The sequence below is a fragment of the Lactuca serriola genome, chromosome 7 (genome assembly GCF_051521515.1).
Source record: "Lactuca serriola cultivar US96UC23 chromosome 7, Lser_US96UC23_V15, whole genome shotgun sequence".
Lineage (NCBI taxonomy): Eukaryota > Viridiplantae > Streptophyta > Magnoliopsida > Asterales > Asteraceae > Lactuca > Lactuca serriola.
Genome location: NC_136414.1, coordinates 186,228,304 through 186,249,981, shown reverse-complemented (window position 1 = coordinate 186,249,981; position 21,678 = coordinate 186,228,304). Strand labels below are relative to the sequence as shown.

At 37.5% G+C, this 21,678-nt stretch overlaps 1 protein-coding gene and 1 pseudogene across 2 annotated transcripts; one reads left to right on the top strand and one right to left on the bottom strand.

The window, feature by feature from the left end:
• Nucleotides 1-1,953: 1,953 nt before the first annotated feature.
• On the top strand, nucleotides 1,954-4,007 carry LOC145061789 (cytochrome P450 CYP82D47-like). The gene is made up of 2 exons (XM_079009356.1): nucleotides 1,954-3,031; nucleotides 3,183-4,007. Exons 1-2 carry the CDS (start codon nucleotides 2,081-2,083, stop codon nucleotides 3,813-3,815), a joined length of 1,584 nt encoding a protein of 527 aa, XP_078865482.1. The 5' UTR covers nucleotides 1,954-2,080; the 3' UTR covers nucleotides 3,816-4,007.
• Nucleotides 4,008-19,863: 15,856 nt separating this feature from the next.
• On the bottom strand, nucleotides 19,864-21,416 carry LOC145064637 (glycine dehydrogenase (decarboxylating) A, mitochondrial-like; annotated as a pseudogene). The gene is made up of 8 exons (XR_013688063.1): nucleotides 21,405-21,416; nucleotides 21,161-21,313; nucleotides 20,873-21,060; nucleotides 20,683-20,760; nucleotides 20,475-20,600; nucleotides 20,272-20,370; nucleotides 20,063-20,180; nucleotides 19,864-19,937 (listed from the first exon to the last, which is right to left on the bottom strand). The product of XR_013688063.1 is annotated as a glycine dehydrogenase (decarboxylating) A, mitochondrial-like (transcript).
• Between the last annotated feature and the right edge of the window lie 262 nt (nucleotides 21,417-21,678).

The following is a 21,678-nucleotide window of genomic DNA, read 5'->3' as shown; positions in this document are numbered from 1 at the left end:
GTGACCTGTATATTTAAATGGGTCGTGTTTGGGTTGAGATATTTTGACCCGCCAACCCGCGACACGCCAACCCGAACACGACACGATTGCCAGACCTAAAAAAAGTTTTATATATATATATATATATATATATATATATATATATATATATATATATATAAAAGATCTTTTGTGAACTAATATTTTTCCACAAACCCTTGTTATCTTGGAAAGTCTTTTGTGTGATAATTTTTTCAATATTAGTGACTTAATGTGTTTGTATTTAAATGCTTTTGAAAAAAAATCTTTAAGAAACATATATGTAGGAGGAGTACATATGTGGATTTTTGTGTCATGCACACATGTATTATCAAAGGAGTTGGAGGTGAGAAGCAGAGACAATTTCAATAGCAGCGGTAGATCACGGTAGTTCGACGATCCTATTAGGGTTTACATGGAGGTGTCGCAACAATATCCTCTTTCATTGGAAGAGTAGAAGAAGAATTTTGTTGTTAAAAGATGATAAACTGACAATGATCCTTGTCCATTTTTTGGTTCGGACGTGTATGAAATTGACGATGTTTCTAGTTTATGGTACGATGGAGATGGTGAGAGCATTGTTTGGTTCTATATCTTAGTTAAGTTAATTGTTAATTAAAAATGGTGAAACACCTCAACTAAGATTTATGAAGTCTTTCATTGACTTACATAATGTCTTACTTATATGCTACTAAGAAATTGCAACAAATTATTTTTCCGATAATTGTAGTCGTGATGTTCGTGGTAGTAGTGATGTCCATAGTGGAGATGGTGTGAGTAAAGGTGTAATGGGTTGAGTGTTGGTTGAGATAAGGTGGGTATAGGGATGTCAACGGGGGCAAACGGGACGTGTAGTGCATCCCCCGCCTTCGCCCCCGAAATTTCCATATTCCCCTGTCCCCGCCACCACCCCCGAAATGTTGAACCTTCCTACCCCTACCCCCGACCCCGCCCCTGTTCTCCGCACTTGATTGATTTTGGGCTATCTTTTTTAGAGCTAAAATAAGTTATTATTTAAACTAAAAGAAACTATTTTTATGATAACAAATAATTATTTATAGCAGAATTTTACATGTTAAAAAAATAAAAAAGTTATGACATCTTAAAAACATTATACTAACAACTTAAAAACATGTTTTTTTTTTGATGAATTTTGGAAGCTCAAAATCATGTTATTGTTTATTATATTTATATATTTAATATATGTAAATATATATGTAATTTATTAACGGTGTCCCCATAGGGGTTACAGGACGGGATTGCCTATCTCCGCCCCTGAAATTAAAACGGGGGTTAACTTTTCCCAGACATCCGATTTTTTTTTTAAATCTCCCAAACGAGACGGGGCCCAGACAGGAATGGGGTCCCACCGGACTTTTTGACATCTGTAGGTGGGTATTGGGGTTGAAGCAGCAAAAGAAAGAAGGGGGTGGTAAGAAGGAGGTGGCAAGAGATGCGGTTGGTATGTGATCCTTTGTTACTATAAACAAATAAAATTTATAAATTTAAAAGCAAAATGATCACTTATACATATTTACCTCTCCTCTAATGCTGTGTGTTTTAAAAACCAAATCTATATTTTTGCAATTTAAAACTATTTTCGCAAACCAAAAATATATTTACAATTTTAAAATATTTTTGCAAACCAAAAAGTTATTTTGGCCAGTTTTCTCTTTGAAAAAAATCCGTGGACCTAAAGCATGCACGAAAATCTTCCTATATTTAGCCCATTAAATAAACCACAAAGAAAAATCTTTGTAAACGTAGTCCACTAAATAGGCTACCGATGTGATGCTCTTGGTAGAAAAAAGATGAACGTTTGAAAAATTCTAGACTGGTTGCTATAAAATATTAAAAGAATACCCGATTTAAAATTTATACATAAGCAAATTTTTTCATCATTCAAAAAAAAAAAAAATCTAAATTTCTTCAATCAATTTTCAAGTGGATCCATAAACCCGCTTACTAACACAACACCATATAGAGCCGCCATGCATTTGTATATATAATGATATATCTATGAAGTCTATATCACCACATTCATAATTTTATCTTTGAAAACATGGAGTTGTTTCTCCCGTATTCTATGAGCATAGCAGCCATCTTTTTTGCTGTTCTTCTACAAATCTTGAAAGGAATTAAGAGCGGAAACAAAGGGAAGAACAGAAAAGCACCAGAAGCAAAGGGCAAATGGCCTGTAGTCGGACACCTACACCTTCTCGGTGGACCTGAACCACATCACATTACTTTAGCTAACATGGCAGATACATATGGCCCTATCTTCACCATCAAGCTTGGTGTTCACAATGCTTTGGTGGTGAGTAATAGCGAGATAGCAAAAGAGTGCTTTACAAAAAACGACAAAGCCTTCTCAAGTCGACCCAAGTTGCTAGCAGTAGAACTCATGGGCTATAACTATGCGATCTTTGCACTAGCTCCATATGGGGCCTACTGGCGACAAGTGCGCAAGATCATCATGCTCGAGGTTCTCTCTACACGAAGAGTGGAGATGCTTGGGCCTGTTCGATCTGCAGAGCTTAGAGAATCCATGAAAGATCTATACGACGTTTGGGTAAAGAATAAAGATCAGAGTGGAAGTTTAGATATGGTGAAGGTGGATATGCAACAATGGTTTGGGAATTTGGTGTTGAATAGTCTTATTAAGGTTGTCACAGGAAAGAGATTTGCTCTCGATGATGAAGAAGGGATTCGATTTCGAAAAGTGGCAAACAGATTCTTTCAGTTATTGGGTGGATTTGTGGTGTCTGATTATATTCCACCTCTTAAGTTTCTTGACATAGGAGGATACAAGAAAGAAATGATAATCACAGGACAAGAAATGGACAACTTCTTTGATCAATGGTTAGAGGAGTACAAAAGAGAGAGAGAGTCTAAACAGCAAAACGAACGCGACAAAGTCCTCATGGATGTGCTGATTTCCATTCTTGAAGGTGCCTCCGAAGAGGAATTCCCTGGACATGATCATGCAACCATAATCAAGGCCACATGTTTGGTAAACTTATTACTTCATATCATTATTTTTTTTCATTTATACATCTTTAAAGTTATAGAAATATTGTACTACATTATATTTCGGTGTTTAAATAACAAAATTATCATGCATGCATGTTGCTTAATTGTAACAAGATCCTTTTTTTTTATAGACTATGGTTATTGGGGGATTGGACTCAACATCTGTGGCTTTAACATGGGCTTTGTGTTTGTTACTCAACAACCCAAGAACTTTAAAACTTGCGCAAGATGAGATTGATGAGCATGTTGGAAGGAAGAGACGAGTAGAAGAGTCGGACCTAAAAAACTTAGTCTACATGGATGCAATCTTGAAAGAAACACTCCGTTTATACCCACCTGGACATCTCGGCCTTCCTAAGGAAACCTTGGAGGATTGCATTGTTCAGGGCTACTACATCCCTAAAGGAACACGTGTGATGTTGAATCTTTGGAAACTTCATCGTGATCCAAACATATGGCCAAATCCCACCGAATTTCTTCCCGAAAGATTCTTGACAACTCATAAAGATGTTGATCTCAAGGGACACCATTTTGACTTGCTTCCTTTCGGTTCTGGTAGAAGAGTGTGCCCTGGTATTTTATTTGCTATGCAAGCTACGCGTTTAGCGTTAGCTAGTTTAATACAACAATTTGAGCTTAAATCCCCATCAAGTGAACCCGTTGATATGAAAGAAATCTTTGGAGTGACTTGCAGCAAAGCAACCCCACTTGAGGTCCTTATCGCTCCTCGTTTACCCCTTGATATGTACCCTCTTGGTGCATGAGATTTCAACTCTATTAAAGGAGGAACTTTGAACCGATATCATCTTTTTTTTTTTTTTTAAATAATTGTAGTTTGTAATAATGACTCTATGCGCTATGTTATGTTGCTATGTTATCTTTTGTTAAGTTAGTATTTTGTTTAGTTTCTATATATGTAAAAGCTCTTGTTTATCTATCTTTAGTTTGCTTGCAAACTTGGGTACATGGATATGGATATGCCCAAATTAAATTTTTTAGTCATTGCATGCGAATAATGTTAAATGGGCAAACACCATTCATCACCTTGCTTATACAATTAATTTAGCATCACGTGGCTTCTCCTAAACCAAGTTATTATTTCTTCATCTGTCATTTTTGGAAATAAATAATGGGGATAGATGTAGGGACGGACCCAAAATAAATTCGAAGAAGGTACAAAGAGAAAATTAAAAATAAAAATTAATTTTTCTTTTGAAGGGTCCAATATATTATTTTAAAGGAATATAAATATATTTTTAATTAACTTTTTTTGTTATGGTCCCCCAATGTAGATCGACCACTGGAAAGATGGCAGCTGGGATATTTGTGATCTTTAGGATAGCGAAGATAATCTGTTAGTTTGATTTAGTCATGAAGACTTTTGCTTTCTTATTTCATTATCCTTTGTAAGCCTATATAAGGAATAGTTTTGTTTTAATCATATGTACACACTAACATTATTGGAGTGATAGCATGTTTAACACATCATATTTTTTGAGTATGTTAATTTCTTGTGGAATTTGTGAAGTTATTCTCTTATTTGTATTGAATATAACATGTTAAACCAAATCTTCTTCATGTAGAACCCGATTGAGTTAGATTGGGGAAATCGTATGGTTTTATGAAACCTTGTATTATGGTTTGAATCTGTAGTCAATCACGCTTCACATACGGATTGTTGATAATTAAATCTTATTGTTCCATTATTTTAATATCTTTAATAGTGTGAAAAGAAGGTTCAACCCAAGTGGTTCAAAAATAGTGTGGTTGAGTTTCTCAACTCTTTTGCCTTAGGATTAGTCTGTTCTATTTCTTAATAGAGCAGGGAAGGGATATAACTCAACGGTAAAGTGTCACATTGACGTATTGGAAGTCATTAGTCCAAGCCTGATTATCTTTAAACCCAATGTTAATTTGATATTTTGATTTCCTAGACATTCGTGATATTTTGATATCCGATGATTGAGGCTGAGTATATTGCACTTAATGAAGCTGAAAATGAGGCTATTTGGATAAAGAAATTCTCCGAAAAAGTCGACCTTGTCTCCATTATAAAGGATCCTATAGAGATCTTTTGTGACAAGGAAGGTGAAGTTATCTTGGCTAAAAAAGCAAGATCACACAAGCGTACAAGAAACATTGTAACACCCCGAGCTCAGAAGTGCAAATTCGGGTTCTTAGTGTAAATAAGAAAGGTCGACTCAGCGAGTCGATGGATAAACTCGGCGAGTCAAGTCGCGATTCTGGTCATGTGTTAAGTGACAAACTCGGCGAGTCGGAAGTGGACTCGGCGAGTTGGTGCTGATGGGAGAAACCCTAATTCCGGGAGTTGTGCCCTATATGAAGCACATTATAGCCACCTTCAGCCTCTTTACTGCCCATTTGAGTTCCAGAAACCCTAATTAGGGTGTGAGAGCCTCCATTGTTAAAGTTTGAGCTTGGAAGAAGAATTTAAGAGGAGAAAGTTAGAAGATCAAGAGGCTAGCATCGGGAGATCATTGTAGATCCGGAATCTACTCCTTCTTGGGCACATTTCTGAGGTAACAAGTCGTTACCTTGACTTTTCTTTTTCTAGATCCATTCTTGGTTGTTGTTTTGGGAATTTTAGCTTGATTGGAATCCATTTCGGGTTTAGAGGTTAAATCTGAAGTTGCAACTTCAGATCTAGGTTAATAGTGAGCCATGGAAGCTTAAAGCATCAGCCATGGGGCTTGATTTAGAGTATCTTTGTCCTAAAACCTCCTTGTAGCTTGATTGGAGCTTGTTGAGCCTTGCATGCACGTAAAGTTGGAAACTTTACGTGCGAATCTGGCCCTAGGAGTCCAGATCTATGTATTGGAAGCAATGAAATGGCCTGAAATCATCTGAATGAAGATGTCATGTTTGGACTCGGCGAGTTGGAAGAACAACTCGGCGAGTCTGTTGAAGATTGCCTTGGACTCGGCGAGTCTGTTCTTGGACTCGGCGAGTCTGGTCGTGGAATGTGACATCCCCATTTTCACGGCCAGAAAAGACCGATTTTGTTTATGCTTTGTTTGAAAATCAGAGTAACATTTTAAATAAAAGTGATGCGGAATTTGTCCCAAAACAATTTATGATAACGATTTATCAAAAGCATTTTCATAGAAATGTATTTCATTAAAAGACTTGGGATGTCATGTTCGATACAGATCAAAAGCATAAACAGTACAATATAAGCCTTACTTCATTATTTCATATCTACAGGCCTATATTCGTAATCCCTCATCCAAAACATCACATCTATGCTCGAGCGCCACTACCTGTAATACATGAAACTGAGTGGGTCAGGCTTGGGAGCCTGGTGAGCACATAGGGTTTTCAACCCACATAACCCGATTACCCGTTCCCGTTATCCTCACTTTACGTCCCTAAACACCTATCATAAGGGACCTAGCCTAAGGATCATCATCGGGATGGACACTACTGCTAAGGGGATTCCTCAGCAATAAATGTCCTTAAGGCAACCATTTGGGGGATGGAGTACACCGGTGAACACATCGTTCACAAACACCTACAGGTTGCGAGCCTGCTAGTGTTCCACTGGACTGTCTAGAAGAGTCCGTGGTCGTCATCCATACTCCGCTAGATGACAGAACCAACAACAACAACAACAATATCGAGGTCTCTCATCATTTTATCACACATCGTCTATTACATCTACTCATGTTTACCCCAACATTTTCGTAGATATAAAATACATATACAGTTTAAATCATTTAAAACATGTATAAAAACGTTCTTCCAACATAGACAGCAAGTATTCAGATATATGCACACATAGCACGTAATTTATATAAAATACTTCATATTTATGTGTAAGTTGAAAGTAACTATGCACTTACTTGGTAAGGTGGTGGTTCCGAACTCAAACAACGCTTCGTTACTCTTAAAACAATTTCCTTCGACAAAACCTAGTATCAATACCATTAGGGTTTAGTCTAACGTTAACCGCGACTAATTAATAGTCTAGCTATTATTACTATTATATAAGCGTTAAACAACACTCTTATATAACTCATAATAATAGCCCAAATAATTATTTTAAGGTCATAATAATGTTACTATAATTAATTAGAAGCTATATTAAAAATAGCATAGGCGTAGCTCACTTACAACAGTTTTTTTTATTAAAAAAAACTGGGCTTCACTGGACCAGCGTTTCCGAGCTGAAAGCTTTTCTTCTTGGAGCCGTCAGGCGCTCCGGGGCTTCTTTCTCGTGCTAGGGAGGTTCCCTAGACCTAGGAGAGGTTTAGGGAGGCTAGAGAGAAGTTAGAAAGAGAAAGAAAGGTTTATGGTGTGAAGAAAATATGAGGAGTTCACCCTTTATTTATAGGAGTTTTATAGTAAAGTAGTCTCTAAGCTTCGTCCGTATCTTCCGCGTACGAGCTCCATTTTCTACGTTATTTATATCCACGCGTTGGTATTTACGAGTACTACAACTTTCATTTAGACCCCATCAGCTAATTCTTATTGTATCTCAGATTTACAAAACTATATTCGAATTCGCCGCGTTCGAAAAGTAGAGACTAAGCTTCGTTCATATCTTTCGCATACGAGCTTCGTTTTAGACGTTATTTATATCCACGTGTTGGTATTTATGAGTAATACAACTTTCATTTAGATACTGTTGGCTAATTCTCATTCTATCTCGGATTTACAAAACTGTATCGAATTTGCCGCGCTCGAAGAGTAGAGACTAAGCTTCGTCCATATCTTTCGCATACAAGCTCCGTTTTCGACTGTCTTTTTATCATTTAACTCCTATTAACGATATTTTCATTTCTCGTTTAGATTATTTTGGCTGAAAATCGACCGATCTAAAATTCTAATTTCCAGGCTGCACTGTTATGCAAAATCTTAGAAAAATCATAACTTCCTCATATGAAGTTAGATTTGGGTGTTCTTTTTATGGACGCTCTCGGTTTAACATATTCTACAAATTTCGTTTAGATTGCTAAGGCTAAAAATCGCTCTATCATAAATTCACTTTTTACGCTCTACGGTGTCGTGCCGGTTTTGCCGTGAAACTTCGACGGGTCATAACTTCTTCGTTATAACTCGGATTTCGGCATTCTTTATATATCTAGAATACTTGTTTCGACCACTACAACTTTATGTAAAGATATCGGGGTTATCTGACACTTTAATTTTGATGCTTATTTTTATCCTTTATTTATTATACATTTATAAATAAGTAATAAGCACATAAATGAACATAATTCACATAATACACAAATAATTCATCTTTATTATTTCAAAAAGAGTTACAATAGTTGACCTAGACTATTATATCGTCTAAAATGCTTAGCCCCGAAACCCGGGCGTTACGTGGAACCCTAGCCTTTTCTGGTTAAGTCGTGTCTCGCTGAGTTGAGGGACAACTCGGTGAGTTGAGCAGGATGAGACTCGAAGATTGTTGGACTCGACGAGTCAACGCGTTGACTCGATGAGTAGGGTAAACCAGGAAGGTTGACTTTGACTGAGGAATTTGACTTTGACCAAGGGTTGACCAGTTAACTTCCAGGGATATTTTGGTAATTATTGGTATTTATCGGATTTGATTATTTGGTAATGTTCAGTGGTGGAGTTCGTGTCGGTGGTCGGAGCAGCGTGATCTTATTCTTTAGTCGGCAATTGCAGGTGAGTTATCCTCACTATATCGACAGGGTCTAAGGCACCAAGGCCGGCCCTTTATCGGAGTGAAATCCGGGTATCTGTTTGATATATTATTGCTTGTTATGTCTGTATCCTAGTTATTAGGATGGTGTATGTTAGAGACCTGGTTAAGGTCGGTATCATGGTATATAGGATGATGTTATGTTAGTGATCGGTTAGGTCGGTATCCTGGTTAGGATGTTGCTATGATATGTGATCTGCTAGATCAGTTTGATTATATGTGAATTGTTATATGATTATATGTTTATGTTCACATGGTTGTTTGGACTGGGGTTGGGTTGAGGCGGGTCCTGCTTTGTGTTGTAGGCCAACATACCTAGGGCGGACCGGTTAGACCGAAGGCCCGACGAGCGGTCCGAATAGGCTGAATGCCCCGAGAGAGCAGACCAGACGTTTCGAGGCTCGGAGAGTGGACCAGATAGACTGAAGGCCCGGTGCGGGCGGACCAGTCATACTATAGACTCGGAGAGTGGACCAGGTGGACTGAAGGGCCGGTGCGGGCGGACCAATCACTCTATAGACTCAGAGAGAGAGTGGACCGGGTGGACTGAAGGCCTGGTGCAGGTGGACCAGTCACACTGTAGACTCGATATGCATGGTTGTTCTGTTTATGATATGAATGTTGGAATAGTGTCTAAGGCTGCAACTATATTAGGCAAATATTTGACCCGGTTGTGCATAGTCCTTTTGGGTTGCCTTCACCATAGTAACTTGATAGGATGATTTATTATGAGAGAGTAAATATTATTAGTATATTACGAGAATAATATAATGAATAATATATTTGTTATTTGATTAATATAAGTCATAGAATTAATTAGAATTAATTTGGTGACTTAAAGAGATTAATTAAATAAAGGGGTATAAAGTGTCAATTGTTTGATAGTTAAGCTTTAGACTGTAAATCCTTATGGATATGCTAGGGACGGATTCTAGAAGCTAGGATAGCTTCAAAATCGTCCAAGGCTTATCTATGGAAAGGATTTGGATAGCCTTAAGAGAAGATTATCCAATTAGGGTTTAGGTTGTAACCCTTAAGGAGTCTACAAGTATAAATAGACCCCATGGCATAAGGAAATCGACACCTTTCCTAAAGTAAGAGAACCCTGGCCGATTTCCTCCCCTCTCCTCTCTCCTAAATCATCTTCCTTGCTTTGGTGTTTGTAAGCCATTAGAGGAGTGACATTTGTGACTCTAGAAGCTCCAAGACCTCAAGATCAACAAGGAACTCAAAGGTATGATTCTAGATCTGTTTCAATGTTGTTATTTAACCTAATTAGTCATTAGAAGACTTGGATTCAAAGCATGTTTATTAGAAAGACTAGATCCAAGCATTAGGGTTTTGCATGCGCACATAGGAAAGTTCTTATGGCTAAAACCCATCAGTGGTATCAGAGCCTAGCTTGGTTTTCTTTAAATTGTTGCTTGATTAACTGATACAAACCTGCAAAATTCGATTTTTAGGTTTCTGAGTCATGAACTCGGCGAGTTCCAAGGTGGACTCGGCGAGTAGGCCTGACTCGGCGAGTCCCCTTGTGCACTCGGCGAGTCCAGGCGTCAGGAATGGCCAGATTCGGGATTTTTTCATAATTATCTTATGGAAACTTACCTTAATCATAATAGATCAATCTAAATCCGATTTTTTGATAAATATGACTATTATCTTGATCTAGTTAAAGGTATTTATCAACTAATAAAATATTTAATTTCCTTATATGATAATTAATTAATTATTTTAATTATTTTGGTAATTATCTTTCAAAGAAATCTTGAATAAAATCAAATATAGATAATTAGGATATTAATTGTTAATTGGAATTATTTGTTATTTGATCCTCCATGTTTTAAATGTTTAAAACTTACCCACAAGTTTTGAAATTTATATTTGTGATTAAAAGTTTTAATTTAGACAACTTAAATTTCAAACCCTAGATTTTAAAAGTTTTAAAATACAACCCTATACTAATATGATATTACTAGAATAATATATATATATATATATATATATATATATATATATGTATAACTAAATGCTAGTCTTACCGTTAGTAGGCCTCATTCACGAAGCCGATCTATAAGGTGGGTATAAGGTTGCGGCCTATAAAATGGCCCTTAATGGGTGTACACTCACACCCACCGCTTGCTTGATTGGTGGAGGGTCGTTAGCCGAACGGGTAGGATAGGGCAACCTGATCCTCTCATTAAAAGTATAATAAGAAATATAAAGTAACTACACATATTTAAAAAAAAAAAATTCCCAATCTTAGTTACTTTAGGAAAAGTGAATTGATGCAATCCCATGAAATTACACTTTGCACCTTGCTAAGAAGTTAGTGGAGCGTGTGTGGTTTACCGGCACACTAATTGGTTCTAAGCGAAGGTGGCAAAGGGTGATTCATTGTTTATCATAGTTTGATGGAGCGTGTGTGGTTTACCGGCACATCGAATAGGTGATCGTTATAATGAAGGCACCATGTGAATTTGCATGGTAATTCACACCCGCTTTGTGATCCTCGGCATCCCAGTCACAAACAAGAAGGGCATATCGAGATTTAAACATGCCATTGAATAGTTTCAATGAATCTCATCCGAACCTAGGAATTCTCAATACACTTAGGACTAATAGTTTAAGTTTTGTGATGGAGAATTAGTGAATCGTCATTCACTTACCTTCAATTTATTTGCATGTTAGATTACGGCATCCCTTTTCTAGTATGTAAATGTTATTGTTGGATCCTAGCCCTAATTTTTCTTATTGGGTGATAATTAGGGATTCTTATTCTAATCTATCTTTGTCCTTTCTAATTGTAGATTTCGAACGCAAACAACGCTGCTGCTAGTTCTTTCACGTTGATGAGCCTTTGCCAAAAGGTCACCTTCGATGGAACGAACTTTAGCGAATGGATAAGATACATTCGCACCATTGCTCGCTATGAGGATAAGGAGTATGTCCTCGATGAGAAGCTCGAGAAAATCAACCCCGAAATCGCTACTCCGACCGAAATCACCGCCTTTGAGACTCATGAGCGAGATGCAACGAAGGTACATTGCATCATGATCGCTACTATGAACTCCGAATTCCAAAAGTCCTACGAGGACATGTACCCGTACGAGATGCACCAAGACTTATTGGAGAGATACCACCAAAACGCGAGACAAGAGCGTTATGAGATTTTCACAAACATGATTTCCGCTAAGATGGGTCATGGAGAATCTCTTACCGTGCACCTGCAAAAGATGCAAAGGTATGTCGACCGCCTTCGCAAGTTAAATGTTGACTTCGGTGAAGACTTGGCGATCGACATGGTGCTTCACTCTTTGCCTCCGATGTACAACCAATTTAGGATGACCTACCACATGAACAAAGAAGAGGTCACCCTAAGCAAACTCCAAGGTCTCTTGAGGGTCACTGAGAGCAACTTCAAGGACAAGTCTGTTGCACCTACTCCCAATCTGCCCGCTGCTCCTGTCTTGGCTATTGGTCAAGGAAAGGGAAAGAAGAGGAAAGCTTCATCGAAGAACTATCACAAGGTGAAAGCCTGAGATGGTTCCTCTTCTAGTGGGACCAAAGTTGATCCCGCTAAGCCCTGCTCTATCCCAAAGGAGGCAGAGTGCCACCACTGCCACAAGATAGGACATTGGAAGAGAAGCTGCCCAGATTACCTGCAAGTAATCAAAGAGGGAAAGATCAAGCCATCTTTCGCAAGTATATACACAATCAAATCTAACGATTCTAATCATGCTATTTCTTGGGTTCTTGATACCGGTTGTGGTTATCACATTTGTTCTAATGTGCAGGGACTAAGAAGAAGTAGGGATGTGGAGCAAGGAAGGATCAATCTAATCATGGGGAACAGAAGATCGTCGCCTGTGACCAAGATTGGAGTGTATTCTTTAGTGCTTAGGAATAGTTTGGTTTTAGATTTGAACAATTGTTGCTATTCGCCAGAAATGGCTAGAAACATCATTTCATTTCATGGTTTATATAGACAAGGATTTAGATTTTCTTTTAATAATGAGAATGGTTCTATTTTGGCTTATCTAAATGGTGTCTTTTACTTTGAAGCTATACCATGTAATGGAATATATGAAACCGTTATGATTGTTGATAACTTAGGAAATGATGTTTTAAATATTGATTCTTCCACTAGTATGGATAAAGCATCCTTGTGGCATTGTCGTCTTGGACATGTCAACAAGAAACGCATAGCCCAACTCCAAAAGGATGGAGTGTTGGAGTCATTCGACCTTAGGGAAGATGACACATGCGAGTCTTGTTTGCTTGGAAAGATGACTAAGTCACCCTTCACGAGTACATGTGAAAGGGGCGAGGGTCTATTGGACCTAATACATACCGATGTATGTGGACCGTTTAGATCAACCACGAAGGATGGGAACCGCTTCTATGTGACTTTTACCGATGACTATAGTAGATATGGGTATATCTACTTAATCAAGCAAAAGTCAGACACCTTTGAAAAGTTCAAAGAGTTCAAGAATGAAGTGGAGAATCAATTGGGCAGGAAAATCAAGATGCTTCGATCCGATCGAGGAGGAGAGTACCTAAGTCTTGAATTCCACGATTATCTCAAGGAGTGTGGAATAGTTTCACAATTGACGCCTCCTAGGACACCGCAGTTGAATGGTGTGGCAGAAAGGCGTAATCGAACCTTATTGGATATGGTTTGCTCTATGATGAGTCATGCTTCACTACCTATCTCTTTTTGGGGGTATGCCTTAGAGACTGCCGCACATATCCTTAACCGAGTCCCTACTAAGAAGGTTGCCAAAACACCTCACGAGATGTGGACAGGGAAAGCTCCCTCGTTGGCACATATCAAGGTTTGGGGTTGCGAGGCTTTCGTATGACGAGATACTCACGACAAGCTCGAACCTCGAAGTGAGCGATGTATTTTCATCGGCTACCCGCAGACATCCTTTGGATATCTCTTCTATAGACCGAAGGACAATGTTGTCTTCGTTGCGAGGAGAGGAGTTTTCCGAGAGCGAGAACTCATGAGCCAAGGAGACAGTGGGAGGCAAATCGAACTTGAAGAGATTCAAGAGTCGATAGATGAAGGAACCTCTACCGCTGGCATTCAACCCGAGGAGGAAACTCCAGTTGAACCGATTGACGAATCCTTACCTCTTAGACGTTCCGATAGAGTTAGAGTTCATCCCCAGTTTTATGGCTTTCATATTACTACCGAAGGGGACACGTATATTAGTGATGGTACACTAGTAAACCTTGATGAACCTATTAGCTATAAGGAAGCCATGGCAGGCCCGGAGTCTGCAAAGTGGAAAGAGGCAATGGATAGCGAGATCCAATCCATGTATGATAACCAAGTTTGGAATTTGGTTGATTATGTGCCCAGACGTAAGACCGTTGGGTGCAAATGGATCTTCAAGAAGAAGACCGACGTGGATGGAAACGTACACACATATAAAGCGCGATATGTTGTGAAGGGCTTTACTCAAACTCCCGGAGTTGACTATGATGAGACCTTCTCACCAGTTGCAAAGATTAAATCTATTAGAGTGATGCTAGCAATTGCCGCGTTTCATGATTATGAAATTTGGCAAATGGATGTCAAGACCGCCTTCCTTAACGGAAAGTTGGCTGAGGATGTTTACATGGCTCAGCCAGAGGGGTTTGTGAATCCGAAGCATCCAAATAGAGTGTGTAAGCTTGAGAAGTCCATTTATGGACTTAAGCAAGCGTCTCGCAGATGGAATCTTTCGATGAGAAAGTCAAAGAGTTTGGATTTGTACGAAGCGAAGACGAGTCTTGTGTATATGTCAAAGCCAGTGGGAGTATAGTAAGCTTCCTTGTTCTATATGTCGATGACATATTACTCATAGGAAACGACATCCCGACTCTGCAGGAGGTTAAGTCCTGGCTCGGGAAGTGCTTCGCTATGAAGGACCTCGGAGAGGCTTCTTACATTTTGGGAATAAGGATAGTAAGAGAAAGAAGTGAGAGACTAATTGGACTTAGTCAGAATACTTACTTAGAGAAGGTACTAAAACGTTTTAGTATGGAAAACTCAAAGAAGGGAGAACTACCGATACAAAGTAATGCCAAATTGAGTAAGACTCAAAGTCCGAGTACCGAAGCTGAGATAGCAGAAATGAGCCGAGTACCATACGCTTCCGCAGTTGGCTCAATCATGTACGCTATGACTTGTACTCGCCCTGATGTAGCCTTCACTTTGAGCATGGTTAGCAGATATCAAGGGAATCCTGGCAAAGCACATTGGATTGCAGTGAAAAACATCCTTAAGTACCTTCGGAGGACGAAGGAATGGTTCTTAGTCCTCGGAGGGAGTGATGACTTGAAGGTGCGAGGGTATAGTGACGCCAGTTTTCAGACCGACAAGGACAACTACCGTTCGCAGTCAGGCTGGGTCTTTACCCTAAATGGAGGAGCAGTGACATGGAAGAGTTCCAAACAGGAAACCATAGCTGATTCAACGTGCGAATCAGAGTACATTGCAGCGAGCGAAGCGTCGAAGGAGGCAATATGGCTAAAGAACTTCATCGGTGATCTTGGAGTTGTACCTACCATAAAGGAGCCAATGGAGATTTTCTGTGATAACGAAGGCGCGGTTGCCTTGACCAAGGAACCGAGGGATCATGGTAGATCAAGACATATCGACAGAAAGTATCACTTCATTAGACATCGTGTAGAAGAAGGACAACTCGTAGTGAAGAGGATATCATCAGAAGACAACCCAGCAGATCCGCTTACGAAGGGACTGAGTAGGGTTAAGCACTTGCAGCATGCTAGGAGTATTGGGCTGAAGGATGATATTAGCATAGATTAGATAGTATTAGAAACATGTAATAGATAAATGTAATTGACATTTGATGATTAAATAAAGGAGTTTTATTTATGAGTAATGTTACTATCTTATGTTAATTGTTTAGCTATTGTTTCATTTTGCATGTTTTGACTTCCAGAATAATTAAGATTATTAAGAATAATAGAAATTGTTCAAATGGTCCACAATCGTTCATATGTTGGGAGTAGATATGAATGAAGATTGTCATGAATTGGTGTGTAGAATGTCTAAATGGTGTTAGACATAGCAAAGGATTGCTGCAACATTCATGAGTGCTTATGAACTAGTTTTGAGCATTGGAACAAACCCGCGCTTGCTGGAATCACCTTATGGAATACGATATAAAAGGTGATCGCAAGACGATAATATCATATGGTCTTAAAACCTAGATATATGATTTATTATTTGTTAATTGATTGTACATTGATAATACGAAAACGCATCAGTAACTTGGTGTTATAAAACGTATTGTTGTGTATAGTTGGTTAATGAATAAGTAAATGCATATAAGTCAAAGTTTATCTGTAAACTTTTATCTAACAAGGTAAAAGCGATATCTCGGCCGCTCGATGATTTGATTTGGCTTATGTGTCGGGCCCGGTCAGAACTGAATTGATGTGTTCGATTAAGTTCTATGTCAAATAAATCAGAGATCGAGAAACCTAAATGCTTGACTAACCATTCCATAGAAATGTCGGCATGATATCTAACAGAGGACTGTACGTTCCCTTATCTAAAGGACAAGATTTATTAGATCAGAGTTGACAGCGTCTTTGAGAGCTACGATTGCAAACCGAATTGTACTTGTGAATATAGTTACTAGACTTACCCAAGTGGGAGACTGTTGGAATAGTGTCTAAGGCTGCAACTATATTAGGCAAGTATTTGACCCGGTTGTGCATAGTCCTTTTGGGTTGCCTTCACCATAGCAACTTGATAGGATGATTTATTATGAGAGAGTAAATATTATTAGTATATTATGAGAATAATATAATGAATAATATATTTGTTATTTGATTAATATAAGTCATAGAATTAATTAGAATTAATTTGGTGACTTAAAGAGATTAATTAAATAAAGGGGTATAAACTGTCAATTGTTTGATAGTTAAGCTTTACACTGTAAATCCTTATGGATATGCTAGGGACGAATTCTAGAAGCTAGGATAGCTTCAAAATCATCCAAGGCTTATCTATGGAAAGGATTTGGATAGCCTTAAGAGAAGATTATCCAATTAGGGTTTAGGTTGTAACCCTTAAGGAGTCTACAAGTATAAATAGACCCCATGGCATAAGGAAATCGGCACCTTTCCTAAAGTAAGAGAACCCTAGCCTATTTCGATCCTCCCCTCTCCTTTCTCCTAAATCATCTTCCTTGCTATTGGTGTTTGTAAGCCATTAGAGGAGTGACATTTGTGACTCTAGAAGCTCCAAGACCTCAAGATCAACAAGGAACTCAAAGGTATGATTCTAGATCTGTTTCAATGTTGTTATTTAACCTAATTAGTCATTAGAAGACTTAGATTCAAAGCATGTTTATTAGAAAGCCTAGATCCAAGCATTAGGGTTTTGCATGCGCACATAGGAAAGTTCTTATGGCTAAAACCCATCAATGATATGATATGTGTATGGTATAGTGGTTGGTATTTTGGGGTAACTCACTAAGCTTTCGGGCTTACAGTTTTAGTGTATTGTTTCAGGTACTTCAGGAGATCGCGGCAAGGCGAAGGCGTGATCGTACCGGTCCTTAATTTTACGTTGATTTTTCTGGGATACTCTGATAATAAATGAATTGAAAACCTTTGTGTAATAACTTAATGAATATGAGTTGCTTTTGGAAAAGTTTAAATTGGTTGAAATTTCACGGTGTTACAAGTTGGTATCAGAGCCTTGGTTTGAGTGAATTGGAGGAACACTCGTGTGAATCCAGTCTCAAATCAAGGGGAGTTTTCAAAATGAATTTATAATGGTTTTCAATATAAGTAAAGGAGGATGCAGGGGTACGATCAGCCAGAGCCAGTAAGTAGACCCTAAAATACCATACAAGTTATTTGATTATGTGATATGTTAGAACAGCATGCTAGTACTAGCTCGCTACTAGAAAAACAACCTTTTACGATGCTCATTGCGTGTCGTAAAAGGCTCAGACGACGCGCAAATACACGTCAAGGAAGGCCCTGTCATAAAGAGAGACGACGCGCTTTTACACGTCGTCTATAGACGACGCGCATTTACGACGCTCATTTACGACGCGCAATTACGACGCACGTTTACGACACGCAATGCGTATCAAGGAAGGCCCTGTCATAAAGGAAGACGACGCGCATTCGCATGTCGTGACCTTACGACGCGTGTGTTAATGACACGCAATGCGTATCAAGAAAGCCCCTGTCAAGAAAGGCCATGTCATAAATTAAGATGACACACATTTTTTACGTATCGTAAATTTAAATGTTTAAAAAAAATTTATATATTTATTAATTTTTAAATTAAATTTGCATTTAATTTCTCATAATTGAAATAAAATACCATATACAAAAAATACAATCCATTGCATAATATAAAATAAAATTTCATACTCAAAAAATAAAATAAATTGCACAAATTATAATGTCATACAAAGAATCATTCAAATGTTAAGCAAAAATAATACATTGCTAACATGGGTTATACATTCCTATAAAACTAACAAATAATCATACAACTCTGTTTCTTACTGGAAAGGAATGCCAAACATGATTACAAGTCTCCCTTAATCTTGATTACTCACCTGCTTAAGTAGAATGTTGTTGTTGAGAAGGTTACCTAGCAACAGAGAAAAACACAACACCTCTCCCACAATCACAACATTATTTACAAAAAAAAGGGTTGTCAATTACTTTCATTAAGACTTTCATTCAATCACAAAAATATTAAATAAAAGGGTGAAAAAAATAACTTACTTTTGATAAGTTGATCTCCCTTAGAGAAAACACAGCTAAAGCATTGAACAAGACCCTATTTCAAAATTTTGTAAATACACAAATCATGATACCTGATACTGGAATACACACTTTGAGACATGAATTAATATGAGTAGATTAACCTAGATACATAGGAAGTAAAGATGGAAGGTGCCAGAACTCCGGGGGCATTGGGTTGGTTCCTTCCCACTCGCACACACCAAGCCAGAACTCCACTTAATCTAGCACCAAAATAAGCCTACATTCAGAAAGCTGCAGGGGTGAGTCACAATTCAAGAATCTGTTAAAATTTGAGGAATAACAAGTTCAACCAAAACAATATTAGAAAACAGTGTTAAATGTGAATCATAACAATGTAATAATTATCAAGGTGCTGGAATACTTGAAATCTAGATTATTTACCTTTTGATTGTAAATCTAAAGATTCCTCATGCACAGATTATGTTCTTGTTAACTCTTGCACAGCGGTAAATTTCAATTTAGCTGGTTTGTATGTTCTTTTCACCTGATCTTTTCATCTCTAGGCATCCTATCTATTTATTCGTTGCAGACTAGTGAGCTTCCATCATTATGTTCTTGAAATCTTGATTGTTAAACTTCTAATTTTGAATCTGAGCTTTTTATTACAATGTTACTATTGTAGCACTTACTTAATGCACACATATTTACTATGATTAGGTTCTTGTCAACTCATACATGATGTTAAATTGCAACTGAGATATCCATTAAATCCACGTAAAATGACTATTTCGCCCACATTTTTGTATTTTTACTAATTCTTTTGTACATTAACTCACAACAATGAACTCTGAATCAATTGATCCAAACTTCCATTTTACTTCTTATGAATTGTATCGTATTTCTTATTAGGAATCAAGTTTATTGATGTTAAATCAACTCTCTTAACATTTCTTTCCTATCTTGTAGTTTTTACTAGTTTGCTTTATAACATTAATGGTAAAGTAAGACTATTATCTCCTGACATTGATGATAAAATAAACTTCTTAATTCCAGGTTCAAGTATTCCAGCACTTTGCTTTATAGCATTAAATGGTAAAGTAAGAAATAACCTTTATGTTGTTCGAGGAAAACAATATTTGCCTCCATCCGAGATTTGTCATGCAACTGACTACAAAAGAGAAAACCCATAATTTATTTCACAATACATAAAAAATAAAAAGATTTAACGCTCTAAAAGGTAATTAAAAAATCCATTTAACAACCTGATAGTAGGTCGCTCTGCTTCAAAGACACCGAAAATCAGTTTTTCACCACCAGTGACAGGAGCTAGCCTTGATGCCATTTTATGGAAGAATCTTATCTATAAAAAGAATAATATATGAAGGGTTCCGATCACCATACACATTGTCCACACGGCCTGTCACACATAATTAACCCAACCATAGTTAATCAATCTTTAACCACATCAATCAACAATTCAGGATTAAAAAAAAAACTTCTTAATTATTCAGATTAAATTTTATCCATGAGAGAGAGACGAACATGTAGTAGGCCAGAACTTAGCTGCACGAAGCCATGGTGCAGGGTAAGCTGCATATTCTTTGGAGTATGGTTTTGTCCACTTATCAGCCATGAGTAGTTGTGGTGGATGAGGTGCTCCCTACAAGTTTTTTAATTTCCATCATTATACCTAATATAACTCTTGAACAAATAATACAAAACAATCAGAACTTAGTTATTGTTATAATTACCTTGATGACATTGTTGTTGATGTCCACTGTTCCTTTCTCAATTTCTGCTATTTCTTGTCTAATGGAGATCAAAGCATCATAAAACCTGTCCAACTCAACCTACAACTCAAAAATTCCACATGTTATGTTATATAAAATGAAAGGAAAGGAAAAAACATTATAACTTTTAAAGAAATTTTACTCTTTTTTTTTTCAAAAAATACCTTGCTTTCACTTTCAGTGGGTTCAATCATTAGTGTTCCTGGAATTGAACATGACATAGTTAGACCATAAAACCGGTAATCAATCAGACGTTTTGCAACATCTTCTGGCTCTATTCTAGCACTTGTCTGAATATGAATATGATTCAAGTTAGTTGCTATTTCTTTTTTGACTTAACAAAAAATATGACTAAATAATATTATAACTTACTTTCAAGGGTCTCAAATCAACGATGAACTCATGGGTAATTGTTCCACTCACACCACGGAAAAGAATGGGATAGTGACTCTGCAATGTAATTAATCCCAAAGGAAAAAAATTGAGAACTTGATAATAACAATAATTAAAAAAAATATTATATATTTGTTCTTAATGAATAGGGAAAGAAAGAAATTGAGACCTCAAGACGTTTTGCCATATAGTTTGCATTCAAGATAGCTATACTGTATGCATCTGTAAGTCCTTGAGATCCCATCATGGCAATGTATGTATATGATATAGGCAAGATAAGTGTTGAACCCCAAGGTGCTGCTGAAACCGTGCCAAGTGGCTTACTCTGCTCAGGGGCTGTATGCCTCTAGTGGCAACCTTTAAATCAAGATTTACAAATTAAATTATATAAACTTAACAACATATTACTCTAATTACACATAAACATCAAACTAAAAAAATTATTGTTTTGTCTTACCACAGGGTGTGAAGGCAAGTAGGGTACCAAGTGTTTCTTCACACCAATGGGGCCCATTTCGGGCCCACCACCACCATGTGGAATGCAAAATGTCTTGTGAAGGTTTAGATGACAAACATCAACCCCAATCCACCATGGACTTGTTAATCCAACCTGTAAAAAATAAAAACCAAATAATTTTTATATGATGTTTCAATTTTGTTAGCTCCATTAAAACGACACAAGAAGTGTAATGTTTATGTACCTGTGCATTCATATTCTCCAGCAGCTCCAACATTTGGTTGCAAAGAGAAAGAGTCAAATCCGGTTATGGTACACAGAATGTCCCCCAAATTCTTGAACACATCCTGCAAGATATTTTTTTATGTTGCTCTCAGGTTAAAAAAAAAGTCAATAGAAATATAATTTGGAATTGTAAGTCAAAATTAGAAAGATTTGATTACCTGATACCCTATGCCTGTTGGGTAGGAGAAAAAGGATGCATATCTGCAAAGGCTGCCATGTCACAGGCATCATCC

What these genes read in the sequence shown, in the direction of transcription:
- LOC145061789 (XM_079009356.1), top strand. Translation starts at nt 2,081, where the DNA reads ATGGAGTTGTTTCTCCCGTATTCTATGAGCATAGCAGCCATCTTTTTT. An exon ending in TAATCAAGGCCACATGTTTG is followed by an intron (nt 3,032 to 3,182) that starts GTAAACTTATTA and finishes TTTTTTTTATAG; the next exon opens with ACTATGGTTATTGGGGGATT.